The 26,955-nt window shown below is 55.5% G+C and overlaps 1 protein-coding gene and 1 long non-coding RNA gene across 3 annotated transcripts in view; one reads left to right on the top strand and one right to left on the bottom strand.

Moving 5' to 3' along the window:
* Positions 1 to 8,798: 8,798 nt before the first annotated feature.
* On the bottom strand, positions 8,799 to 11,660 carry LOC113960768. The gene is made up of 3 exons (XR_003532094.1): positions 11,471 to 11,660; positions 9,676 to 9,919; positions 8,799 to 8,848 (listed from the first exon to the last, which is right to left on the bottom strand). It is a non-coding gene; the product is annotated as an uncharacterized LOC113960768 (long non-coding RNA).
* A 4,319-nt stretch (positions 11,661 to 15,979) lies between these two features.
* The window catches only part of LOC113960767 (proline dehydrogenase 1, mitochondrial-like), a 17,262-nt gene continuing 6,286 nt past the window's right edge, over positions 15,980 to 26,955 (top strand). Inside the window, exons 1-13 of one of the 2 annotated variants that reach the window (XM_027670519.1) lie at positions 15,980 to 16,133; positions 16,941 to 17,137; positions 22,437 to 22,471; positions 22,772 to 22,921; positions 23,067 to 23,131; positions 23,489 to 23,605; positions 23,752 to 23,831; positions 24,077 to 24,158; positions 24,470 to 24,562; positions 24,653 to 24,799; positions 24,945 to 25,120; positions 25,208 to 25,306; positions 25,667 to 25,755. In XM_027670519.1, the coding sequence (XP_027526320.1) occupies positions 16,992 to 17,137; positions 22,437 to 22,471; positions 22,772 to 22,921; positions 23,067 to 23,131; positions 23,489 to 23,605; positions 23,752 to 23,831; positions 24,077 to 24,158; positions 24,470 to 24,562; positions 24,653 to 24,799; positions 24,945 to 25,120; positions 25,208 to 25,306; positions 25,667 to 25,755 (1,279 nt within the window). In that variant the 5' untranslated portion in view covers positions 15,980 to 16,133; positions 16,941 to 16,991. Of the gene's footprint in view, positions 16,134 to 16,940; positions 17,138 to 22,436; positions 22,472 to 22,771; positions 22,922 to 23,066; positions 23,132 to 23,488; positions 23,606 to 23,751; positions 23,832 to 24,076; positions 24,159 to 24,469; positions 24,563 to 24,652; positions 24,800 to 24,944; positions 25,121 to 25,207; positions 25,307 to 25,666; positions 25,756 to 26,955 lie in introns of those variants that run through there. The other variant, XM_027670520.1, reaches the window with a different exon arrangement.

The following is a 26,955-nucleotide window of genomic DNA, read 5'->3' as shown; positions in this document are numbered from 1 at the left end:
GTCTCACCCTGGAAGCAGCACTGCTGGAGGTCTCGTGGCTGAGCAAGCATATCGCCCTGATGGTGGCCAGGGCACAGCCTTGAGACAAGGCACTGGCTTGCACAGGGACCTCGTCTGCTTGTGGTCACCAAGATGGGGATGGAGCCATTCCCTTGGCTTCCCCTCATTTCAGCTGCCCTGTGTTCACTCTTGCTCCCTGGCTGACATGGAAAGGACCATGGTGCTGCTCTGAGGAGAGGAGACTTTGTCAGGGTGGGTAATAACCACCATGCAGCAAGGCTGATGCACAAACAGGGTGGTCAGGGATGGCTGTCAGCAGCAGGGGAAAGGGCTGACTCTGGTCTGTGCTGTCAGCAGGCTCAGCTTAGGGTTGCACCAGGCTGAGCAAACCCACAGACCTCTCCAGCCCCAGCATAAGAGGCTGAATGAGATCACTCCAGCTCCTCCACTCCCCTGCTGCCGTTCAAATCCTACTGCCTCAGGAAATCCCAGCTGTGCCCAAAGAGAGGAGCCAGGACACTGCTGAGCTACCTACAACATATTCCCCTTGGGCTGCACTTTTACTGCAAGCCTGGAGCACAGAGCTGGGAGCCTTCCCCAGCAGGTTCCTATGGTGGCAGTGCCTGCACCTGCTCTCTGCAGAAGAACTTGAAAATAGACACCTCAGACCACAGACATGCCTTGAAAATGCTTTTACCCGTGGCCCAGAGCACTCCAGAACCTGAAGCAGAGCAGTTTTGTCTACGGAACAAGTGGTTATGTACTGAGGACCAGCCTGGACTCAAATCCTCCACCGAATTCCTAATCTGAGGAGGGATATAGTTTGCACCAGAACAGCTTCACGAATCAGAGGATAATCAAAATCACAGAAAAATGTGCCACTTCCTGTTCCCCCTCCCAACAAAACACCCAGATCTCCTGCCTAAAGAAAGCTTGGGAGCATTAAACGACCCATCAGGAGTGCGAGGATGCTGCAAAAGTGGGCAGGACAGCCTACAAAGTGTGGAGATGAATGTACCAGTGCTTGGATGCATCTGTCTCACTGTGCAAAGCATTAATATAAGTATCTCCCAGGGCAGGACACAGATTCAGACACAACAGCACAGAGTCCCGGGCCAGTGTCAGCCCCACGTGGATTTATGGCTTTCTGCACTCGTAAATGCCAGCACCGCTGGTGATGGATGGGAGAGCTGGAAAGTGCTCCCCCCCAGCTTTGGGAGACTTCTTTATTTTTTTTCTGATCTGTTACAACAGCCATAAACCAGCCGCTGAGTAGTGACGGGTCTTAAAACTTTAGGCAAAAGCTGTTGAAATCAGCTTTAAGTGCTAAGCTTCTCGCAAAGAAGAGCAGCTTAGTGTTTCCCTTTTGAGGTCATATATGTGACGTGTGGCCCTCTGAACCACTGCTGTTCCACGAGCAGGACTGGGCAGGTCTGACAGCCCGCTGGGTCAGGGACCAGTCATGCCCTCCATGGTGGCATAAGCAGCAGATGTCCCCAAACAAGTCCACACTGGCCCCAGGGCTCACACTGCCCACACTGCCAGACAAACGGCAGAGCCTGCTCTCCTCTCAGACCCCGGGAGAGATGTGAGGGGCAGGAAAGCACAAAATTATAGGCATTCCCACCTCTCCCATCGGGGCAGTCTCCTCCATCCCTCTGGGCTGGTACAAGCCCCATGGAGACAGGCTGTTTCTTCCAGCCTTGATCCAGTGGTCTCAGATGATGAATAGAACAAACAAGGATATGGAGTGAAAAAGACTGTGCTGGGAGAACCTTCCCATTAGGATAATCCTCACTTCTCTGAACACATGACCAGACTGCTGGTTTCTTGTCGCAAGTGGGCTACTGCAATCATATTTGCTCGTGTTCATTAAGCGTCAAATGCAGAGGCCACAAAATTGCAGAAAAATTTGCAAAAAATTATGCAGAACATGTGTTCACATTGGGGACATGAAATTGTCTTCTGGTGTCTTCTGAGTGATCACAATTCCTGGCTTCCTTTCATCTTCCAGCCCATGACTGAGTCCGCGTCCCCACCTCAGTCTCTGTGTTGACCCTTCCTTGGCTGCTCCATGGGGCTGCAACTGCAGCCTTTCCAGGCCACTGCAGCACCTTCAGACACTGTTTGGATTGTGCTCTTTGCCTCCTTGGCTCTAAGGGTTTTGCAGGATATACAGTCCCCTTTCCCACTTCACGTTGTAAAAGGTAGCAGAATGTGATGGGTTGACTTCAGCTGGACACAAGATGCCCTCCAAAGCCACTCCAATCACTGCCACCCTCAGCTGGACAGGGGAGAAGAAATACAACGAAAGTTTTGTGGATCAAGATAAAGGCAGAGAGCGATCACTCACCCATTACTGTCACTGGCATAACAGACTCAGTTCAGGAAAAAGGTTTAATTTATTGTCAGTCAAATCAGAATAGGGTAATAAGAAATAAACCCAAATCTCAAAACACCTTCCCCTCACCCCTCCCTTCTTCCTGGGCTCAACTTCACTCCTGATTTCTCCCCTGTTCCCCCCCAGCAGCACAGGGGGACAGGGAATGGGCTGCCACTCTTTCCTCCCCAGGGGAGGACTCCTCACACTGCTCCCCTGCTCCAGCATGGGGTCCCTTCCACAGGGTCAGTCCTTCAGGAAAAGGCTGATCCAGGCTGGGTTGCCCGTGGGATCACAAGTCTTGCTACCACTGTCACGATGGTCACAGTTGTGGGTCTGTCTCGGAGCCAGCTGGCATCGGCTCCACTGGACAGCAGCTTCTCACAGCAGTCACTCCTGGAGCCCCTCCCCACCAAAACTTTGCCACAAAACCCCAGTACACGGATGGATGGATGGAGGGATAGAGGGATGGAGGGACAGGTGTACACACTGACTCCAGCTAGAGAGCAAGTGTGGCATTTTGGGCATATTTCCTCTAGGTCATACCCACTTTTTGACCCACCCCTCCTGCCATCCCACTCCCCATTATATACCAGGGCTGAGCAGAGAAGGAGCCGTGCTCAGACCTGGCAGGTCCCCATCACCTCCATGGCAGGGACAAGGATCTGCTTCCCTGCAGGATCCCTGTTTGGACCATCTGTCCCACATCAAAGCTGGGCACGTTCCCTCTCTGCTGCTGCTTCTCTCAGGAAGAGAAGTTAGTGAAGATTTATCATAGCACTAAACTTCAAATTGAGCACATTTGAAAGAAGAAGAATTTATCCATCAAAAATATAGCTTCTTTTTATCTGCAATTATTCTCAAGTTAAGGTTCCATTCAGCAAGCATTTGGCTGGATAAACAGCAAATTTTATGGCTAAACAATCTTATTTTGACATTCCATCACACAAACATATGCAGGAGGACACAGCCTACCCAAAGATCATTTGGAAAGTTCTCTGGATACTTTTTATTTTCCAAAGTGCTGGTCTGGGGTGGTAGGGTGGGGGTAGATCTTCAAGTCCTGACTCTGATCACTAAGGAAGGACCAGTTGGGCATCTGTGGGGCAGAGTAATCACCAACATTGGGTTTCATTGGCTTTGACATTAAAAGAAAGGGAATATCCAACAAAAGACAGATGGCTACACAACCAAACAAACTCATGGGGATGTTTTACCATCAGCAACAGTCCCCCAGTAGAGCATCCTAAGGAAAAAGTCAGAAATACTGGACTGTGGGAAGTTACTAAAAGAGAGTATATGAGGTGCACAGCAGCTAAATATCCTGCTGCAGGGGAACCACAGGACAACTGTAAAAGACCAATATTGCTGCATTAGGAGCTCTTCAGTGTCCCGAAAATCCAAAAGTAATACTGTAAACTGTGAATGAGGGTATAGGGATGAGCGTAAAGGGAAACTCACATGCATGGTGGTAGAACGACCAAGGGTAAGGAGCAGAGAGAGTTACAGCCAGCAAGGGGCATGAAAGGCAACAAAAGAAGTTCCAGAAATACAGTGGAATTGTAACGAAGAGAAAAAAAGATTCAGCATTTTTCCATCTTGTGATGGAAAAAAGAACAAAAGTGATTATACAGAGATGTAAACAGTGACTTCCTCAGTATGGTTGCAGAGTAAAAGGCTGTAACCCATGCCTGGAGCAATCTCCAACAGCCAGAGGGTGAGACTGAGTCAGTGTCTGGAAGGAAGCAGGGACAGGAGGCTGAGGTAAACTCAATGCATATGAGTAGAAAGGGGCCAAGAAAAATCATCCTGGAAAATGTAAGCAATCTTTGAACAGTTAGCAGCAGTTTGTGACATATTTCGAAGGCTTAGAGGATACTGGGGAAGTGCAAAAGTTTATTTATGAAAAATAAAAATAAATAAAGGAAATTAAGAGTTTGGGGAGTTACAGATCAGCCAGACTGGCTTCAGTTACCTGAAAGATTTTGGAACAAATTATTGAAAAATTCATTTGTAAACACCTAGAGGAAAATAATCTAAAAAATAAAGGATAAAAACAAGACAACACAGTTTTACCGGGAACAAATGATGTCAGGGTGATCTAATTTCCCTTCCTGCCAGGGTGTTTGGTCTAGTGAAGGAAGAAGAAACAGTGGATGTGATATGTGTTAGGCAAATCCTCTGGTGCTCTCCTGTGCAGCATTCTCATAAAGAGGCAAGAAAGTACAATCTGAGTGAAAATGTGGGAGAGGAGTAAAACTGAGAGCAAACAAATGCTCAAAGCAAAGCAAGTGGGCTGAGAGCTGGGGATGAGACGGCTGGCAGGTCTCTCCAGGGTGGGCTGGACACCTTTTTTTCCTATAGCACAGCTGGTGGGCATGTCAAAATGCAGAGGTGACACCTTTGTGGATCCCCAAAGTCACTAGGGACCCCCAACCCCTGACAGACACTCAGTGGTGCCAAGTTTCCCTTGGAAAAGAGGGTAAGAACTTCTTCAAAACATCTGCAAGCTAAAGCAATTCCTCTTAACTGAACATTTCAGATGATGTGAAATGCATGGCTGTGATTAAAGCCCTATTAAATATATATATACATATTCAGATGAAATAAATCTATTATTATTACTTAATTACGGCTCATGCACTAGATTAAAAATTCAGTTCTTCCTCCAATCCCACTCTGAAGCCTCCTGGCTTTTAAGCAGTGACCAGCAGCAGCTTCAGCTCTGTCTGCCAGCTCAGGCCCAGGGCTGTGAGTCAATGTTGGTGCTGTGATCCCTAGGCAGCTGCAATGAGGGGTGATGCTGCATAATGGATCTTCCAGTTTAAACTAGTCCAGCACAAACCAACAGGAACCATCCACCACCCAGAGAGCAGAAGCATAAGTTCCAGCCCCACCTCTCCATCAGGGCAGACGGTTACTGAAGCTCCAAATGCTCCTTTCTGGGCAGCCCCAACCAAAAAGTGTTTGAATCCATCTTGTGACCTTTTCTTCCCTCTTTTCTCTGCCAAGACCTGAGAAAATGCCCCGTTTTCACAATAAAATAGTGCAGAAAACCAAAATGACACAATCTTGTAGTTCGCCATCGAGTAACAGACTCTTGCCCTGAAGAGGTTTGGCAGTTTGAACCGGGAGTAAGGTGTGATGCTGCAATGTTTCTTTGGATGGAAAAAAAAGGAAAGAAAAAAGGATGGCTTTTATTTTTAGAAGTTTCAGCTGTCAAATTTTTGTCAGGTTGACTGTGCTCTGCTGAGCAACATACAGTGCTGGGCACAGCCAAGAAGACTTCTTGCAGAGAGCAAAATATTATAATAAAATCAGGTTTTATCAGAATCCCAGCACCCTTCATGGAAAAAAAAATGCAAAATTGTGGACAAATTGTGTATTGTTTATCATCTTTTTTTGTTACCATGATACATTTATGGCTGAAGAAATATGGCACTGGGCCTGGGCCTGAACTGCTGTTTTCTGCTGGAACATGCCACATTTCCCTTTGATGTCCTCTGGTGATGCTGGACAGGTAAAAGAGGTCTGGGACTTTAGTTCTCTTCCATCTCCCATCACAACCTTGTTTGTCCTTTCATTGCTGTCCATCCTCTGCAACTAGAGATATTTCCAAAAAAAGCAAAACTGGATTCTTATTTCTCTTTTCTTTTTTCTGGTCTTAGACATTTGCCCAATCTTTCCAGGGTTTGACACTCTCATTACAGACTCACAGCACCGATGAGGTTGGGGAATATCTGGAGATGGTCCAGTGCAATCCACTGCTCAGGCAGGGTCACCTAAAATTGGATTCTCTGGGCCATATCCCAGAGGCTTTTGGATATCTCCAAGGATGGAGAGCACTGCTTCTATCACAATGAGCTCCAGCAATTTAATCATCTTCACAGCTCTTCCTTGTACTCGGTCCAGTAAGCCAACAGTTGTCTTTTACTGGGGAACCCACAGCTGGATGAAACACTCCAGATGCCACCACACTTGTCTTTAAAATAAAACTGGTTCTCCAGTAATTCTTGCATCAGAAAGCCAGGTTGTGGGACCTGCACCTGTCCTGGAGAGATGCTCACAACCACAGCTGTACTCATCTCTTCCCAGACTGGCAGACTGGCATGCTGCAGTGTGGGGAAGGGCAGCGCCCTCAGCCTGGGCCAGCCAAAGGGGGGAACCAGGAGGGAGAAGGAACAGGTTCGGGCTGCGGGGCTTTTGATGAGCCTTTGTTCTTCACACCAACAGCCGGGCAGGTCCCAAGGGGAATTTCTTGCTTCAGATTCCTTATAAATGCCAAGTCAGTGTGTGATAGATGGGCTGGAAGCTCCTCCCAGGATTCTCTCTGCAGCAGATCTCAGGAGCAGCCATAAAATGCCATTGCCACTTGGGCTGGGATAAGGCACAGGGAGGACAGCCTGGCAAGGAGCCGTTTGGGGGAGCCCTGCATCAGCCAGGCACCCCTGGGCCACAGCAGGGACAGAGCTGACAGACCCACCTTGGTCTTGCTGGGCACTGCTCTGTGCACACACCCCTTCCTCCTCCCACCCTCTGGACATGCGTGTACCCCAATAAACACCCCCTCCACCCAAACACCCCTCACACGTGCACTGCCACAGATACAACCCATGCACAGCCCTGCACGGGCTCACTCCTGCACTCCAACACCCCCACTCCTTCATCCCACACATGCAGTGACACTGGTGCAGCTGGATGGCAACACACATGGGAGGAAGGTTTGTTCAGAGAGCTGCCATGTCCCATGGCATGTGAACAGGGGCCCCAATCTGGGTGCCCCCAACCCACCTACCGCCTCCCAGCACCCTGCAGGAGCCCCAGTGGGGGCAGAGCAGGGGAGGAATAGGCACAGCCACCCAAGGGCAGTCTGGCACCTCAGTTCCTACCTGGGACACCTATCTTAGGGCTCCTTGGGGACCTTGTCAAATCCCAGGCACCTTGCAAATTCCATCCACACTATGGGAGATCTGAACACACCTGCCTCCTGTGCATCCCACTGCCCATGGACCCCGGGCTCTGGCTGGAGGATGGACACAAGGACACCTTGGCTAGAGAACAGCTGGAGCAGGGATAACCTGAGTTCACAAGAGAACGGAAGGGCCCCTAGAGCAGTGCTGACGGAGGGGTAGGGGGAGGCCAGGGGAAGGCTGAAGAAGCTTGAGGGGCTGCGGCGGGATAAATTCACGGGAGCAGCTGCTTCCAGAGCGGTTCAGACCTCGCACTGGGGATGGAGAAAGGGGAACGTAAATCAGGACGAGCTCCTCCGTGGTTGATCGCCTCGGGAAGGCGGTGGCTGACCCCCAGCAGCCCCGCGGTGCCCCCGGGGCGGTTCGGGGGCGGTTCGGGGGCGGTTCGGGGGCTCGGCCCCGGTACCGGCCCCGGGCGGGGCCGCAGCGACACCGAGCGGACGAGAAGCGCCACCGCCTCCCAAGCGCATCCTTCCCCCACCCGTCACACAACCATGGAATGGTTTAGGTTGGAAGGGACATTTAAAGGCCATCTAAGCCACCCTGCCATGCGTAGGGACACCTGCCACTAGCCCACGTTGTTCCAAGCCCCATCCAACCTGGCCTTGGACACTTCCAGGGATGGGGCAGCCGCAGATTCTCTGGGCAACCTGCACCACGGCCTCACCACCCTCACAGGGAAGAATTCCTTCCCAAAATCCCATCTAACCCTGCCCTCTGTCAGTCAGAAGCCACTCCTCCTCGTCCTGTCGCTCCAGGTCGTTGTCCCACGTCCCTCTCAGCTCTCTTGGAGCCCCTTAAGGTGACCCTGGAATCTTCCCCGGGCTGAACACCCCCTGCTCTCCCAGCCTGTCTCCATGGCAGAGAGGCTCCAGCCCTCAGAGCATCTTCATGGCCTCCTCTGGACTTGCTGGAACAGGTCCACCAGCACACGACCTCACACCAATCCACATCCAGCCCCAGTACACCTTGCTCCCTGTCTGCCCCCTTAGCACTGGACAGCCAGGAACCGCTGCCATCGCCATGTACTCCCCCAAAATACATGTCCAAGCTGCATTGCTGTCTCAGGTGGGTGATGTGACCCAAGGCGGGGCAGGAGCATCTACTGAGGATAGTCATATCTGCATCACAGTGCTTTGACCATCTCTGCTCCATATCACAGGTGTATCCACCTCCTGAGGGATGAGCAGCCCTTTCCTGACAAGGCATGTCCTCAGCCTCTGATCATCCTCTTGATGGCAGAACACATTCAGCAAAGCAGGGACAAGAGACCTGCACAGCCAGGTTGTTGGAGCTTTTCTTCCCTTTCTGGGGAAGAAAAATAAATCTGTTCTCTCCAAAATTCAGAGGAAAGGAGGTGCCACAGTGCTCCCTGGAGGGAAGGAGAGGAGAGCAATCCCACATCAAGTTTGGTGACGATTTTTCCAAACTTACATGGGAGCAGGTTCATCGCTCATCTTCAACCTGCTTTTTTTCACCTTGAATTAGCTGCCTTTCTCTTAAAAAAAAAAAACATAAAGACATATTTTTAGTAATGCAAAAAAGGTCTAAATTCTTGAAATTACTCAGATCCAATCTCCTTGTACAGCTCTTTCTCCACAGGTGAATTTTTGGTCAGCCTTTGGCCTCAGCATTTGGGAGCTTCCTAGAGGAGTGACCAGTGGGGTCCCTGTGGATTGTTGTGGGGTCCCTCCTGCTCAGGACATGGCACAGCCAATGAAGGTCCTTCTGCAGAGCTCCTCAAGCCTTGCAGGGATGGTTTGGCATCCTCCTGACAAGGCCTGAAAGTAGGAATTCAAAGGAGGGAGATGGAGTCACACCAACCTCCAGCATGTCCCTTGTTAAAAGCAATCTCATGTGCATCCCAGCCAGCCGGGAATGCATGGACACAGAGTAGCAGTTTGGTTTTGATTTCCAGTAACCAGAGCTTGCAATAAGATCCCAGCTCCTCCATCAAGTCGTTTATCTGGGCTGTGTCAGGGTTGTTCTGGTGCAACCATGGATGTGCAGCATCTGCTGTGGACAAGCAGCGAGAGGATCAAAGCCTCTGGGCCACCTCTGGGAGTGGGATGGGGTGATGGGACAACCATTCCCACAGGATGCAATGCCACTGCAGTGTCTGCTTCTGGAAAATCCACAGTTCCAAGGACAAGGAAAACTTGGGAAACCCCAGAGAAAGTCTTGTGTGGTGGTGTTAACATCACCCCTTACACTGGCAGAGCCCAACCTGGCTGGAGCGGAGCCACAGAGCAGCTCTCGAAAGCACAAAAACAAAAGTGTCAGCACAAGGAACAACCTTTGCTGGGTCTGTCTGCCAAGTCCCACCCGTATTCTGTCCAGCTTTATCCTTAAGGCTGGAAAGTTTCCATCCTGGAGTCTTTTTCTTTCTGAGTTCCAATGCAAGGCATCACGGCCGGAGAAACAAAAATTGCTGGAGCTGGGGCAGCCAAACACCCCGAGCTCTGCTGGGGGACATTGCCCTTCGCTGGAGTGGCAGATGAGCTTTTGGAGAGCAAGCTCACTTTTTCCAGCTGTATCAGCAGCTGTATTGAGAGAAAATTACTTTAGCCTGCATGAAGAAAAAAAAATCAGTCACTCCAGTGGAAAGCTGTCACATCGCCAGCTTGTGGAATAGGGACTTGGAGTGTTGCCTTCCCCTGTCCCCAGGAGAATCTGCAGAAATTTGGCCAGTGACATTGAAAATTATTTGAGTTCTCATACAGTTAGGGTGCAAGTTTTGGTGGCAGCTGCTAGCACCATTGTCCCAGGCCCAGTGTCCCCTGGTTGTCCCCTGTGGAGCGCTCTGCAGAGCTCTGAGCTGAGCTCTGTCCTGGGCTCTCTCCCGTCCTGCGGTCCTGGAGTGGCTGTCGTGGCTGTGGGACAGCAAGACTTGGGCTCAGCGATGGCAGAGCTGTGGGGGCCTCTGGCATCTCCAGATGAGCCTCCCCCATGGAGGAGCATTAGATCCAGTCACGGCTTGAATCCCTCCCAGGGAGGGATGTTCCCTTGATATTTCCCTGGGCAATGAATTAAAAAATTACATATAAAACTTCAACAGGTTTTCCCCTTCCCTATGGACACCTCAGGAGCACAAGGAAAAAAGGTACATTTTTCCTTTCACTGGAAGAGAAATACAAGTGCCACTCAGTGCTACCTGCTTGCAATTAAATACACGGAAAACTAAGACGCAAAACCAAGTGACACTTTGAAAAAGACAAGTATCAATTGGCTGCTGTGAGCTGAGAATAGACCTGAAAAAGCCTGAAACCCTCATCCAACCAGGAGCCATCTCTGGCAATGGCCATCCAGGCTCTGCAACCAAAGGGGCTCTGCTGGGGCTGCAGCAACCCTTGAATCAATCAGATTTTGCTATGAGATACCTCTGCTTCCCGAGGCACAGCAATTAAGAGCCTATTTTTAGATAAATGAGTCACTGCATTAATCAATAAGGAGCATCCAGGTCCTCGAGGGTAAGGGGGGTTGGAGTTGGTCTGCTACAGTGTCAGGAGTGCTGCTTAGCCCCAGTCCCACGATGTCTGGCTGCCTCCCAGTTGCTGCAGAGAGCCCTGCCCCATGCCCCCAGCTCACTGCGATCCCACATGGAACTTGGGGATCTTCATCTCTGTTGGCCTTCCCAGGTGATGCTCCTTGCAGGCAAGGGTGCAAAAATGAGTAGGGGGCTCCCCAGTAACATCACCTGGGAGGAAGCTGAAGGTTTGGGGGATGCTTCTGGCCAGCTGTACTCGGAGGCGGCTGGCCCTGGGGGACTCCCTGGTTCAGGTCTCAGCAGCAGCTCTTGATGGGGGCAGGAGGGGCACAGCCAGCCCCCCACCGCATGCTCCTGCTGTCCCTGCCAGGGCTGGCCCCTTCTGCTTCCCACCCATCTCCTGGAGACACACACCCCTGCTCCGCCTGGGAAGCAGAGCCAAGCAGCTCCTTCCCTGCTGCTTTCCCAGGAATGTTCCCCTAGCACGAGGTGTTTAAATCATTTACAAAGGGCTAAAATAGGGTTGGCTCCCTTCCAGGTGCTCTGACATACAGGCTCTGTAAACAACTCACCCGCCAAGGGAGACAGCCTGGAAAAAAGGCTTTTTATGTCCGTTCCCCAGACCACACTTACACAGAAACCTTCCAGCATGATCCTTTCTCAGCTGTAAGAGCAGCAGAATTGTTTCAGGTCTTTGCTGATCTTCCTTTTCCCCAAGGCATACTTGTGGACATCTCAAATGACTCCCTTCTGCCAGGGAATAAAAAAACAGAAGGACCCTCTGCAAAAAAAGTAATTAGCTAATATGGGAAGTCTGATGTGCCTTTCCCTGCCTTGACTATTTCCTAGATGCCCTTTCAGGGAAAATTTTCCCAATATTTTAATAGCGTTGACCTTTACGGAGACAGGAATTCACCTGGGTATTTTCTCATGGCTGCTGAGCTGTGCCAGACCCAGGAACTCACAGGTGGAATCAAGAGGACATTTATTTCTTAGGCTGCAATGATTCACCAAAAATCATTGGGGTGCAAGTGGAAAGTGCCAGGGATCACAACCCAGCCCAGCTTTCAAAATCTGGACCATGCTGGGAGACCAAGCTCTGGGATGACCAGGAGATCAGCTGCAAGAGGAGCCATCCAGCCTCCCTTTCTTCTGCAGGGTCTGTGGCAACTCTGAGCTGTTCTCTCTGGTGCTCCCAATCCACAAAGAACAACCAAGGAGCTGGAGCTCTCATCCTGTGACCCCCGAGGTGACCAGCAAGTCCTCAAAACTCCCTGCTCTGATGCAAGGGAGGCAGGACACAGGCTGCTGCAGCCTCAACTGACGGCGCCGTGCCAGGATGGGAGTCATCCCAAACCCTACGGCAGCAGCTTAACCTCCTGGGGCCTCTGCCACCTCAGGTGGAAAGGGAAGGACATAGTTCTCTCCTGGCTGTGGAAGGGCAGGCTGGCTCCTCCACTACACTGCCAGAGCAGAGCCTAGTGTGCATTGTACTATGGCACAAGCCAGAGCCACCCCTGGGAGGGTGACAGGGAGGAGTTAGAGAACCAACTCATCATCCAAACACACCCCATTCTAGGGCTAGGAGCTCCTGTCACCCCACAGGGGTTTATTCCCTCAGAGTGGGCATTAGTAGATCTGGGGTTCTCCCTGAAGAGTTGCACAGCAGGAGATGAAGCATCTTGTGAAGAAAAAGAACCCTCAACCAGATGGGGAGCCATGGGCAGCTGCAATTTGGGAAGCAGCATCCTCATGTCCACCTTCTCTTGGATTTTCCCAGTGGGTCCACATCAGATTCTGACCCATCCAGCTCCTGCCACCCCATCACCTCCTGCTCCAAGGAGCACATATGGCAGAGCCAGATGCCAGCTGAGGATCCACCCTGCTCCTCACGTTGACAGGGTGTAGATGCCCTTCCCAGCCTGGCCTGGGCTGGAAGCAATTTGGTAGTGCTCATGCTGGGCATGAGTCAGGAGTATGATCAGTGTCAGGAATACCCCGAAGAAGGACCTGAATCAGCACTCTTTAGGGAAACCTCAGAGGAAGGATGCTGGGAACACGGGGTGCCCGGAGCAGCCTGGATTGCTGGAGCAGGCAGGGCTGGAGGGCTGGCAGAGCTATGGGATAGCAAGGACAGAGCCCCAGTCCCGAGGATGGGGCAGGATTGCCCCTACGTCAGCACTGGGCTACAGGAAGAAGACAGTGAGGGTAAATAGCATTACCACCAGACTCCAGGTCCTGGGCCCATGCCTGCTTCTGCTGAAAGGCAGGAGGAGCGATCACCTCGCAACTCTCACTCCCAGATGCTGTGAGCAGCTGCTGTTGCTCCTTGCCATCTCATTTTTGTGGTGTCAAAAAAGCCTCTGCCCAGCACCGGCCCATGAAATATGCATGGCATGGCCTCCCCCTCTGAACTGCCATCCCCTCTGTGCCAAATTCCCTCCTCTTCTATTTGTCTCACATTCAAATATACTTCTTCACATCTTATGGCTTCTCAAGCCATACATAACCACTTCTCTTGGATTTATTGCCATCACTGCTGTGGCCCAGAGTGCCCATGGAAGGACTCAGATGCATGTTATTCAGCCTGGGGCATGTTCCCTGTATGGGATACAGCAGCACAGTTGTGCTCATGGTGTGTGTTCCAGCCATGGGCTGCAGGCACTGTGACAGCTGGAGCAGACCCTGAGTGTGCACTATCCCCTCTGTGCCGGCAGCATCTGCCTGGGCATGGTAGGGATGGGGACAGTGGTCTGAGGGCATAAAGTCACAGTCAAGGGGGATTAGGAGCTGGGGGTCAGTGCTCTGCAAGGCCACGGTGCAGTGACCCATGGGGAACCTTGGCATGGTCCCCACAGCAGTCTGGAGCATCCCTTGTTGGTCTCCCTACCATCAACAGAGCTGCTAGCTCAAGGATTTCCTCTGCTTTGTGTACCACCATCATATTTCACTTTCAGCAAGAAATGGCTTTTTTACATTTCATCTCTGCATTTGAATCTGAGACTCGTTTCTCCAGAAACTCAGACCTGGTTTTGCACCACAAAGCCCCAGTCCCAGCCGGATGTTTGAGGCTGCAGCTCTGCTGGCACAGCAGGCAGCGCTTGGAAGCTTTCCCTGCTAAGACCATGCAAGTCTTTCCCAGGGAAGATTGGTGCCATTAGAGCCTTTGAAGGGAATTTTCTCTGTAGCACCTGGCTGAGAAACGAGGTTTGAACTGCAGCCCAAGACTTCACGTGTGCAGCCTCGTCACAATGAGGAACTTCAGGTGAATTTTTTCGCTCTAAGTATCACGCAACAGTTAACACAGCACAGGGAATGTTTTGAAGGAAGTGGATGCTTTTCCAGAGCTTTGTACCCACCTCTGTCAGGGGCAATGCCACTGTCTGGCTATCACCCTGGAAGGACAAGATGTTCCCAAAGAAAAGCTTGCAAATGAGCTCAGGGAATCCCCGTGGTTTCACTGCAATGTCAGTGCTGGAGAGGGGAGGAAAAACAGTTGCAGGGACTAGTTTTCCCAGCTCCTGCCTGCGCTGAGCATTCCTGGCACGAGATGTCACTGAGGAACTGGATTTGGGCAGCTCTACATCAGCCCGGAGTCATCCTCCAGGAGCCACTGTAAACAGGGACTGGAGAGGTGGCCAAGGAGAAGGAACACAGAAAGAGGATGTGGGCATAGAGAAGGGACGAGGGCAAGGAGAAGGGACATGGGCACAGAGAAAGGATGCAGCTGTGATGCTGCTGTGAAACAATCCTCTGAAAAGGAAGGGAGGTATCTGCTTTCTGCTCTCCTAGGCCGAACCGGGAGCGTTTCTGGCCTCAGGGTGTCAGGGAGGTGCTGAGTGATCTCTGGAGCTCAGCACTGGGTGTGCCGGGGAGGAACAGCTCAGGCAAACGCCTGCCAGGAACACAGCAGGCACTCAGCCCTGCCTGGGAAGATCCCGAGGCCCTGCCAGTCCTCTCTGGGGTTCCACAGAGCAGACGAAACCAAATAGCCCCAGCCCACACTGAGGGAGCCAGCCTGACGCCTCAAGCACCCCAAGCACCCCAGCAGCCATGAACCCAGACCAAATGAGTGTGGACTCAGGTGAAATCCCTAAATTGTTCATGCACAGACCTGGAGGAGCAAGCGCAGGGGCTCAAAACATCTCTCCCGTGACAGGTCTCCCAGGTCTGAGATCCCCTCCCCAAGGGTCACTCAGCTCTGTGGGCTGGACATGCCACAGCCTGCCCCAGGGTTGGTCACGAGGGGACAGGGACCCTTTGGGGCATCATTTGGCCCTCCCTAGGGCTGCTCTGAGTGGTTAGGAGACCCCTGGCCCTGCGGGGTTGGCCCCACTTCTTCCCCAGGTCCCTTCCAGGAACCACTCCAGGGCTTCCTTGGAACTTTCATCACTCTCCCAACGGCACCTCCAAGGGCATGGGGCTCTCTTTGCCCCACTCCCAGCACTGCTCCAAGAAAGAAGGTTCCCTTCAGTCCCGGCAGAGGGCTCCCCTCGAGCTGCACCTGCACCTTCAGGCCCTTCTGGGGAGGGATGTGCACCCGGGACAGGCTGAGCCAAGAGGATGGGAACGGGGAAGGCACTGGACTGGGAGCTGCGGGAGAGGGGTGCACTGGGCAGGGTGGCTCCAGTCCTGGTCCTGGTCCCGGTGCTGGTCCCAGTCCTGGTCCTGATTCCAGTCGCTGTCCCAGTGCCAGTCTCGGTGCCGGTCCCATTCCCATTCCTAGTCCCGGTGCTGCTGCCGGTTCCTGTCCGGGTCCCAGTCCTGGTGCCGCTCCCGGTCCCGGTTCCAATGCTGGCCTCGGTGCCGGTTCCGCTTGCAGTCCCGCCGCCGATCCCGCTGCCTATCCCAGAATCCGTCGCAGTCCTGGCACCCGTCGTCGTCCCAGATCCGGGCCCGGGCCGGGGCGGGGCAGGGCCGTGGCGGCGGGAGCCCCGGGGGCGGTGCCGGGCGGGCGGTACTTAACGCGGCGGCGGGCGGGGGCCCCGCCGTGCTCATGGCTCTCCCGAGAGCCGCCCGGGCGCTCCGCGCTGCCGTCCGCCTGTGCGACCCCTCCCGCCGCCCGCGCTCCGCGCCCGCCTCCGCTCCCCGCGGGGCCGCGCCGCCGGCGGGCAGGGGACCCCGGCCGGGGCCGCCTCCTCCTCCGCGGGGCGCGGAGCGGGACCCGCCGCCGCCCGCCGTGGATTTCGGGGACCCGCGCGAGGCGTTCCGCAGCAAGAGCAACGCGGAGCTGCTGCGGGGGCTGGTGGTGCTGGGGCTGTGCGCCGTGGAGCCGCTGGTGCAGCACAACCGGGAGGTGGGTGGCGGGGGGGGGCTGGCTGGGGGGATCGGGGAGACTGATCTGGGGAGTGTTTGTCCCCGGCTGGTGGGGAGCTGCCGGCTCTGGACCGGCGAGGCTCTCTCTCCGGAGCCGCCCGCTCAGGGAGGTGTCAGTTCCTTTCTGGGGGGGTTCTTGCTCCGGGGAGTCCCTTTTTGGGGATGCGAGTCCCGCGATGGGAACTGCCCTTTCCGGAGATGCCGGTGCGGGTTGGGGGTTCTCTCGCTCCGGGGGTGCCTGCTCCAAAAGAGTGTCGGTCCTGGGCCGGGGGTCTTTCGCTCCGGAGGGTGCCTGTTTTGGAGGATGCCGCTGTGAGCCGGGGGGCTCTCTATCCAGGAGGTGCCCATTTCGGTGGGTTTCGGTCCCGGACCGAAAAGGCTTTCGCTTTGAGGGATGCCAAATTTAGGCCGGGTGAGCTCTCGCTCCGGGGGTACCCACTTTGGGGGGTGCCGGGATCCTGGGCCAGGGGGTGCCGCTCCAGGGCTGGGGGGGTGCCCGTTTCGTGGGGTGCCGGTCCTGAACCGGGGCCTCTCGTCCTGGGAGTGCTCATTTCGGGAGGCGTCAGTCCCCTTCCGGGGGGACTCTCTGTCCGAGGGATGCGTGGGCTGGGGTCTCTCGGTCCTGAGGGTTTTGGGGGATGCCAGTCCTGGCTCGTGGAGTGCCGGTCCTGAGCCGGGGGGAGTGTCGCCGGGGGAACTGCCCGTTTTGGGGGATGCCGGGGGGGCTCTCCCTCCGGGGGGAAGGGAGTGCCCGCTCCGGGGGTGCTGAGCCGCCGCTGTCCCGCAGCTGCTGAACTTGTGCCAGCGCGTGCTGGGGCAGGGGCTGTTCGAGCGGCTGATGAAGATGACGTTCTACGGGCAGTTCGTGGCCGGGGAGGACCAGGAGGCCATCAAGCCGCTGCTGCGGCGGAACCAGGCGTTCGGCGTGGGCGCGGTGCTGGATTACAGCGTGGAGGAGGATCTGCAGGAGCGCCGGGACGGGCGGTGAGTGCGGGGCCGGGACGGGCTCCCATTGGCTGCGCCTGCCCGTCCCCCCGCTCCCATTGGCTGCACCCGCCCGACCCCCGCTCCCATTGGCTCTATGCGGGGGCCGCGCACCCGTCAAGGCCCCGCCCCCCGCCGGGTACCCCCTGCCCGCCCCGAACACGGGGGGCTGTGACCCCTGTGGGGTGTGTCCCTGCTCCAGCCCCTCTGTACACACCTGGTACTGCCCCCCGGGCTGCTGCACCCCTTCTGTCCCCGTCTATGGGTCTGCATACACCAGGGTCCTGCCCCCGCTCCGCAGTGCTGTACCCCACCCCCCCCCCAAACCCTCCTGCACACCCTGAGGTGGTTACTACCTCTATGCCCCATGTCCTCTGGGGTGCTGGACCCCCATTCCATCTTCCCATTGGGGTGCTACCAACCATGTCCCACTTTTCCCTAGCCCCAGTGGGGTGCTGTGTCCCCATCCCACCCCACCACTCTGCACACACTGCGTTGCTGCCACCCCTGTAGTCTTCCCTCTTCCCCACACTGGGGTGCTGCCCCCCATTCCTGCCCCCTCTATCCCCCACCATACAAACACTGGGGTGTGCCACCCCACATTTTCGTGGACTCGATGATCTTGGACCTCTTTTCCCACCTTAACAATTCCATGATTTCCACTCCCCCACTATTTCCAACCCGCTCAAACTGGGGTGGTGCCCCTCTTTTCTCACTGCTCCCCCGTCCTGGGCAGCCTTCCCTGCCTCCTGCCCTCTGCCAAGAGCGGGCACCAGCCCAAAGCTGCCGGTAACTTTCCATTATTCGGGCTCCAGTTCCGGGCAGCTCCGCTCTCTGGATCGATGTGCCGCTGGCCGGCACCTCACGGTCACGGGGGTGGGCGGTGTCTCCCCACCCACGACAAGGGTGGCCCTGCCAGAGGCCACGGGCTGGGGGAGCACCGACCCCCGGGCAAGCCTGCACAGCGCCATGTCCCTGCTCGCAGCTGGGGACACTGTCCGGCTGTCACATGCCTGTCACGTGTTCGTTACGTGATGGTAAAAACACAGCGGAAACGGCTTTTTGGGGTGGTTTGTGAGTGCAGTGTGTGTCAGGGTGATGATGCAGGTGCTGCCGCTGTGAGCCTTATCTCTGCTCCACACCCGGGCGCTGCTTATCGGGGACCCTCATGTGCCGTGGTGGGTGGCACTGCTCGTCACTGCTGCTGCCAGACATCCCCTGGGACTGAAGAGCCATGATGGCAGCAGGCAGCATGTGAGGGCAGTGCTGGCATGGGAGCTGGATGGGGGGAGGCAGAGCTGCACCATCCCAATTTGGGCTACAAACTTCATATTTTTATGTAAAAGCTTCAAAACATCCCCCCACTGCAGCCTGGCAGTGGGGGGCTGTTTTGAAGATGTGTAGCAGTGGTGTTTCTTCCCTGCACATGCAGCCATGGTCCAGGCACAGTGTTCAGCATCCCCGTGGGGGTGAGCTGGCAATGCCAGTGCTGCCAGGCTGGCACTGCTCCCCTCCATGTCTGGCTGTGCCTGTGCCAAGGACTTTCCTGTGGGTGACCACAAAAGACTTTCACAGGCAGACTCTGCCTGCACCTGTATCCTGCCTGCTGATGAGTGCCAGTGGTTTGTGAGCTGGCTGGGCTGTGCTGGTCTCCCCCGCAGCAGGTTTGGGGGTCGCATGTGTGGTACTCTTTGCTAGATCCTCAATGGCCCTGTGCTCTGTGGGCCATTCACACCCAAGAGTTTGCAAAGCCCATTCTCTGCACCCCCTGATGCATCCTTGCCCAAGCCCTGGTGGGATTTGACTGGGTATTAGGAAATGGATCTTCCCCCAGAGGGTGGTGGGGCACTGAACAGGCTCCCCAGGGCAGTGGGCACAGCCCCAAGGCTGCCAGAGCTCAAGGAGTGTTTGGACAACACTCTGAAGCACGGGGTGGGATCGTTGGGGTGTCTGTGCAGGGCCAGGAGTTGGACTGGATGATCTTTGTGGGTCCCTTCCAACTCAGGATGTTCTGTGATTCTATGAATGCCATCCTGGAGGTTACCCAGGGATGTCACAGAGCGGGAACAAAGCCCAGGGTGGCATTGGAAGGATTTTGTTGGACCCTGCTCCTTGCCTACCCTTACTTTGGGTCTTCCTTGGCCGTCTTTGGGGCAGAATGCCAAATTCTCAGTGTTTCTGCCGGGGCTGGTGCTGAGTTGGGCTGCACGTGGTTGAGAGGGGTGAGGAATTCTGGGCTTGTGGCTGCTGAGCTCTGGAGCTGTGTCCTTCTCCTCGGTGAATGCTTTGGGGTTGGACCCTGCTGCCAGCCAGGAAACAGAGGCACAAACCAGGAGCAGGCAGCAGGTCTTTGGGGCTCCTGGTGCCGTGTCCTGTTGTTCTTCTGAAGCAAGCTGGAGATAATGGCAGGGAAATACCCTTTCTGCCCCACCAATGGGCTGTGTCCACCTTTTCCATAGGCTTTCCATCTGGGAACAGCAATGCAACGTAGGCAGGAACTGGCTTATCCTGCCTGCCACAGGCTCCTGCCTGCCCTGCCCAGGCTGGCATCCAGGGCTCTGCCAGCTTGTCCCAGGAGGCCTCAGCCACGTGCTGAAGGCTTCTGCCAGGTCATGGTGACACAGCTGGAAAATAAGTGCTGCAGGCAACAGAGCCTGGATGCTGCTTGTGGGCTGGGGGCTTTGAGGTGGGTGCCAGCCTAGGTGGGGGCTGGAGAGGCAGTGCCGTGGCTGGGCAGGGGCTTCTGGTACTCATGGGATGAAAGAGGGAGTCCCCCTCCATAGTGGAGGTGATTATGGTGCCCTGGCAGCCTTGGGGCCGATGCTGGCCAGTGGGCATCCCAAGACTGGAAATGGGTTGGGCCTGTGCTAACACAGGGAGGGACAGTCCTGCCCTGAGCATTGTCAGATGCCATTCAGGCTCTGCCATGCAGCACGTGGACTTGGCTTCCTCTAGAGATTCCTTGTGTGGACACCTGGTCATCCCCCAGTGTGGGATCACCATCCAGCCTGGCCAATCCTGCTCCCAGACCTGCCACCTCCTCTTCTCCTCCTGCTCCCAGAGCTGCTGCCACCCCTGCCCAGTGCTCTGTCAGCATGTCCCTGGGATCATGGGGTGGCTTCTCTTCAGCCTGAAGCTCTCCAAGGAGGTCCCATGGTGGCCCTGGGCTGGTGTGTGCTGGCAACTCATTCATGGAGCAGGTTGAAGGATTAGTCTGTCAAGAGCTTTGCTTTATTCCTACCTGTGGGATTTTAAGCACCACCTATAGCTCTATTCTGGACTTCGTGTAACCATGAGTTTTTTTCCTTGATGTGGTCATTCAGGATAACTTTGCCAGACCCATTTGCTGATGAGCAAAGCAAACACACTGTGCTGCTGGCACACTCCGGGTAACCTCCAAGGCCAAAGGGATTATTTCTGACAGCGTTCCTTTGTGCTATTCCTGAGATGGTTTATTTAGCCTAATCCAAAACTTCCTGAAAGCCTCTGGATGCTGTGTCAGCTGGATTACACTTCCCAGCCATCCATCGGGCTGTGGCAAGTCCTCATAACCTGCTTTAGGCAAGTGTGAGCTCCCAGATCCTGAGTTCAACCTTGAGGTTGCTCCTTTCTGGATACAGCCTGCCAGGAGTGTTTGGGCAGTGCCTGGAGATGGGTCCTGCTCTGAGAGACATGTTGTCAGTTTGCAAAATGGATGGTCAGGTACAAGCCGGGTTCAGTGGCACTTGGTGGGCAAGGGAATGGCTTTGCTGGCCAATATTAATATTGCAAAGTGAGCAGCTGATATCCAGGATGGAGTTATTTCTTCAGCTGTAAGGAGCTTCCTTTATTTTGCTTGTTGCAGAAGAACAAAGTGAGCACTGTGGCACTGCTTTAAATGCCCTCCTGGGGGATGAAGGAAGGGCTGGTGCAGTCATGCAGCAGGAATGCTGCTGGGAAGGGTGTGTTGTCTTCGGGAACACAAAACCAAGCTCCAAGGGTGCTGTTTGCTAGTTGAGCTGTGTGCCTTTGCTGGAGGAGGTTTTGCTCCCGGCCACTTGTTCCCAGCACCTCGGATGTTGGGCCCAAGGTGTGCCTCGGGCTCAGAGCCTCAGCTGCAGCTGGAACCTGTCCACAGGGCCCATGTCTGTGTCCTACAGGACCCATGTCTGTGTGTCCTCATGTCACAGCAGTATCTAGCTGAAGCCATTCTCTGTGCCACACCGTCTGCTCTGATGGGACCTTCCACCTGCTGAGGTCTTTGCTGGCACATTCCATCCCTAAGTGTACGATCTCTCCTCCTTCCTTTCATTCACCTTCTGTATTCAGGACCAGAAAGCTGCTTTTCCTGTCCTCAGGGAAACAAAATCAGGGAGCAGAGCCCGCTAGATGTGATGCCTTCTGCTCCCTGTGAGCTTCAGCTCCCCTCAGGCTTTGTGGCACTTTGAGCCATGTGGAGCTGTTCCTGGCTCCAGGAAGCTGGAGGGAATGGCTTGTTTCCGGTTGTTTATGCTTCCAGCAGCTCCTAATCCCTGTCACAGGGTTTCCATGTGGGACAATATGTCCTGGGACCATGCCACATGCCTCTCTGCTCTCTTGTCCAAGCCTGCTGGCTCTGAATGGGTGACTTTTCTGCTTCCCTCACAGTGTGCTTCTCCCTCACTGGGCACAGCCAGTTTTGGGACAGTGATGCCAAGGCAGAGACCTCCTGGAGGAGATGGCTCTGCTGTCACTCAGGACTGCTCTCTGGGGGCTGGCCCTGTTCCTGGGTGAGACTTCAGGTCTGTGGCTAGGTTTAAGATGTCAGCAAGAAGGCTTAGCTGCTCGAGCTCAGGGAGTGTCTTGTGCCTTGGCCTGCATCCCTCAGGCTCCATCTGGGTCTGGAGGAGCTTTGTGCTTTGTGGTCCAGCTGCACGTGCCATCAAGGTGGGGAGGCATTGGGTTGAGGTTTGCTGTTGCCACAGCAAGGACCATGAGCTGGTTAGAGATGGAGCATCCCAACCTCCACCAGGGCTGACCTTGTCCTTGCCATGGGATGGGGTCTTGGAGAGCAGCTCTGGACCCTTGGACAGAGCATCCTCACTGCCTCACTGCCTCAGGGCCTCCAGGTCTTCCCTGGATGGATAGTAAAGTCCTGTTCCCTTCCACAAGTGGGTTTGGGGCATCTTACCTGCCAGCTGGATCCCATCATTGATGGGATGGTGAGGGAAGAGCAGGGTCCAGGATGGTGGCACAGGAGCCTCAGAGCTGCCCTGGCCACCAGTGCAGGGTTGCAGGGGGTTACTGACCTGGCCCTTATCTTCCCTGTTTCTCTTCTTAGCTCCCGCACCTCTGCAGCCGAGAAGGAGATGGGAGGTGAGTGACAGGAAGGTTCAGCTCATCTGGGCACTGTGGGCCTTGTGCTGTGGGAGAAGAACCCAGCTCCCACAGCCTCAAAAAACAAGCTGGATGAGGAACAATGTGATTCCTGGCTCAATCCTGCTCCTCATCAAAGACAGCCTCTTCTTGGGCACAGAGCAGGCAGGGCACATGTCAGCCCTGGGGGCTCTCCAAGATCCAAGCCAGAGACCCTCTCCCCTGCACCCATGACAGAAGCTCCTGGGGAGGCCATAGGAGCTTGGCTGCATGGCCCATCTCCATCCTCTTCCACCCCAGGAGCAGAACAAAAGGAGAAGCAATACCGAGCCCATCAGGGATTTGGGGATCATCATGGTGGGGTCACTGGTGCCCACACCTATTTCTACACAGATGAGGCCAAGTGTGACCAGCACATGGAGACTTTCCTCCGCTGCATCGATGCCTCAAGTGAGTGCTCCATATGTCCTGGGCAGCCCCACTGTGTTGGGGACTACAGGGGTGCCTCAGTCCCACCACCACCATATCTCAGGTACCTCTCTCCTGCCCGAGTACCCTGCTGTTGGGCTGACTTTGTCCTTCTGGCTCCATCCAGGTGGCAGCTCAGAGGACGGCTTCTCTGCCATCAAGCTGACAGCGCTGGCCAGACCTCAGTTCCTGGTGAGTTCCAGGGCTGTGACCAGGTGAGGTGGGGCAAAGCCAGGGTCACAGAGGATGCTTCTACTGGGGCATGTGCCAGGCTTGCTGCTGTGGCATCGAGTGGGTACCAACAGGCTGTTCCCTGTGTTCCCAAGGCCCCTACAGACCCTGCCTCAACTTTGGGGAGACACAAAGGTTTAAAGTTTAAAGGTCCCAACATTAGGGGATGTGGCGGGGGAGGGGGTCTGTGCTGCTTGGCTTGGCCAAGGTGCCCCATTCTAGATCAGCATCTGCCTCAGGCTGGGTATGACCTTGCAAAGCCCTGGCATGACAGGAGGCTCCAGCCTGGGTGTCTCACCTGGAGCTCTGTCTCCACAGGTGCGGTTCTCGGAGGTGCTGGTGAAGTGGCGGAGGTTCTTTCTCCAAATGGCTGCAGAGCAGGGCCAGGCTGGGCGGGCAGTGCTGGAGATGAAACTGGAGGTGGAGAAGCTGCAGGTGAGGCAGGAAGGCCTGAGGGAGGCTGTGCTGCCAGGGATGTGCTGTAGGGGTGGCTGAGGACACAGAGATCCCAGAGCAGCCCTGAGCTGTGACACCTTAAGCAGGCAGACCCCTGTAGCCCCTGATGTTCCTTTTGGTGGCAGGAGACACTGGCCAACCTCGGCATTGGGACCAAGGCAGAGAGCCAGGAGTGGTTCATGGGCAAGAGCCTGGGCACAAGCAGGTAAGGTGCCTGGGATCTGGGGGCGCAGCAGGGTGGGAACACTGGGGGACCTTGTCCCTGTCCCTGGGGTAGTAGCAAGGGGAGGTCTCCACAGCAACCAAGCGTAGGGAAAGTTTGGGTGGAGGTGACAAGACAGGTCAGGGTAGCACATGTCATGCATCTTGCTTGCTGATGGGAGTCGGCAGCTGGTAGAGACCCCCCTGCCCCTGCAAGACACCAGTAGGGACTTGACTCTCTGCTCCCAGCACTGTGGACCTGCTTGACTGGAACAGCCTGTTGGACAACCGCACCAAGATCTCTAAGCCTCTGCTCATCCCCAACAGGCAGGTGAGTACCCCACTGTGCTAACCCCAGAGTGGTCCCACAGGGAGTTTGGGGGAGCAGAGTGTGGGTCTTAAGCTCTTCCCAGTAGGTTGCTGGTGGCTGCAGTGTTGGTGGCATCTGTGCTGCCAGAGCCTGGCCGTGCTGCAACCACCAGGCTGGCAGGGTGGGCACCCTGTCACACCGTGCTCGCTGGTGGGTGCTGTGAGGCTGGGTTAGGCAGCAGCCCTGAGGATGGGTTCCCTCCAGGGGGATTTGTGTCTCCTGTGGGCAGAGCTGGGTGCTGGCAGGGTGCCACAAAGTTGTGCTTGTTTCAGACTGGGCAGCTTGAGCCTCTGCTCTCACGCTTCAGTGAGGAGGAGGATCTGCAGATGAAGCGGGTGCTGCAGCGCATGGATGTCCTTGCCAAGGTGAGGGGGCACTGGGGTTGGGGCAGCCACAGGGGGAGACATGGAGCAGGCAGCCCTATGAACCCAATCTGTGTGTCGTTCACTGCCCAGAGAGCCATGGAGAAGGGTGTGAGGCTGATGGTGGACGCAGAGCAGAGCTACTTCCAGCCAGCCATCAGCCGCCTCACCGTGGAGACACAGCGCCGCTTCAACAGGAACCAGGCCATAATCTTCAACACCTATCAGTGCTACCTGAGGGTGAGATCCAGCACCTTGCAGCACCTGCTGGTGCAGATGGGTGGAGACCTCTGCTCCTGAAGTCATGCCGATGCAATGGCAGAGCTGCTAAAGTGAAGGGGTGGCACCGGTGTGATGACTTTCTGCCATCCCTTCCACCTGGTAGGAGGCTTACGACAATGTGACAGGGGACGTGGAGCTGTCCCGCCGGGAGGGCTGGCACTTTGGCACCAAGCTGGTCCGCGGCGCGTACATGGAGCAGGAGCGGGAAAGGGCGGCTCAGATGGGCTACGAGGATCCCATCAACCCAACCTATGAGAAGACCAATGAGATGTACCACAGGTAGGGGACGGCCCCAGCCACTCTCCTCTCTTGCCCCAGTGGGAATAGGCACGAGCAGCCTCACCAGAGGCCCATACTGCCTTACAGGTGCCTGGACTATGTCCTGGAGGAGATCAAGCGCAGACGGAAAGCCAGCGTGATGGTGGCATCTCACAATGAGGACACAGTGAAGTTCACCCTGCGCAGGTGAGTGGTGGGGAGGCAGTGTGGCAAGGCAGGGACTAGGGACTTAAGGGATGTGGGGGCCCAGCAGAGCTGTGGTAAGACATGCTGTGGCTTCTGAGGTCCCTGCTGAGCTCACCTGGAGGGATCGTGGCTCCCAACTGGTACTCAGGGCTTTAGATGGGGCTTGGAGCTGAGGTGCAGCACCCAGGAGCTGTTGTGAAAACAAATCCCTCAAGTTCTACATCTCAGCATCCATCTGGAATGTGGTCAGTGCTATGCTGTTCTGTTTGGAGGTGCTCCCCAATCCTCTGGTGGGACACACTGCTGAGGTGAGCTCCATGCTGTCTCTGCTCTCTCCTAATGCTGAGGCTTGGTTTGCAGGATGATGGAGCTTGGGATCCATCCCTCAGAGAAGAAGGTGTGCTTTGGGCAGCTGCTGGGCATGTGTGATCAGATCACCTTCCCTCTGGGTGAGTGATGGGGCGGGGAGGGCTTGGCAGAGGTGCTCCTGCCCCATCTGGGCCCCTGGTGTCTCCCTGAGCAGCTGCTGTGGCATCCAAAGGAAGGAGCGAGTGAGCCAGGCCTGTCATAGAGCAGGACTGGCTGAGCACAGTGCCTTGCTGGGGGGGAGTGCTGTGACCCCTGCATGAGGTTTGGGGAAGATGTAGGTGGAGAATCACATCTTTCTGCTGGAGTTCCATGAGCTCATGGTGGCTGGGCAGGGAGATTCCCACTTAGAGTCCAAAGTGGAGACTGTAGTGCCCTAAAGTGGGGCAGAGACTGATCCTGGCAGACAGCATGCCCCTTCTGTACCTCCTCAGTCTGGGGGTGTCACTTGGCTCCATCAGAGGTGCACACTGAGTCCTGGACTCTCTGCTACCAGGGTGGCACCAGCCTCTTGCATGGCCTTGTCCTCAGCCGCTGGCCCAGGCAGCGGAGCAGCACTCCCAGGGACCTGGACAGAGGGACACGCAAGGGTCCAGCTGTCAGGTCAGGGACTGATCCCCCTGCCCACACCAGTCCAGAGCAGAGTCCTAAGGCCAGGAGAGCAGCAGGAGGCAAACTGGGCAGTTGTCCAGCACAGACACTGCTCTGTCCTGGAGTTCCCTCGGAAGCAGGGTTTGGCCGCCCGTCTGCAGCCTTCTCTGGTCATGCTGGAAAAATGTGTTAACTTGATGTTTCTGGTTGAACGCTCCTTGAGCTGGCCCAGCCCTGGCTGCCGACATTCCCAGGGCTCCTGGTGACCTCGGCCCGCTCCCCCTGGCTTCTTCCCAAGCTCCCGGTGCTGAGCTGGGAGAGATGCGCTGCAGCTCCCCTCACAGGCTCAGCCGCTCCCAGGATCCCCAGCTTAGAGCCCAACCGCAGACTCCTGCACATCCATCCCTGCTCCGTCGGCACAGCCCCAGGGGCGCGGGAGAGTTGGCAGGAAAGGGAGGGTGGCTTTTTTTTCTCCCTGCCCCTTTCTTTTTCTCCCCCCCCTTTCTTTTTCTCCCCCCCCTTTCTTTTTCTCCCCCCCCTTTCTTTTTCTCCCCCCCCTTTCTTTTTCTCCCCCCCCTTTCTTTTTCTCCCCCCCCTTTCTTTTTCTCCCCCCCCTTTCTTTTTCTCCCCCCCCTTTCTTTTTCTCCCCCCCCTTTCTTTTTCTCCCCCCCCTTTCTTTTTCTCCCCCCCCT

The sequence above is a fragment of the Neopelma chrysocephalum genome, unplaced genomic scaffold (genome assembly GCF_003984885.1).
Source record: "Neopelma chrysocephalum unplaced genomic scaffold, ASM398488v2 Primary Assembly neopelma1_96873, whole genome shotgun sequence".
Taxonomy (NCBI): Eukaryota; Metazoa; Chordata; class Aves; order Passeriformes; family Pipridae; genus Neopelma; species Neopelma chrysocephalum.
This window is presented reverse-complemented; position numbering and strand designations above follow the sequence as displayed.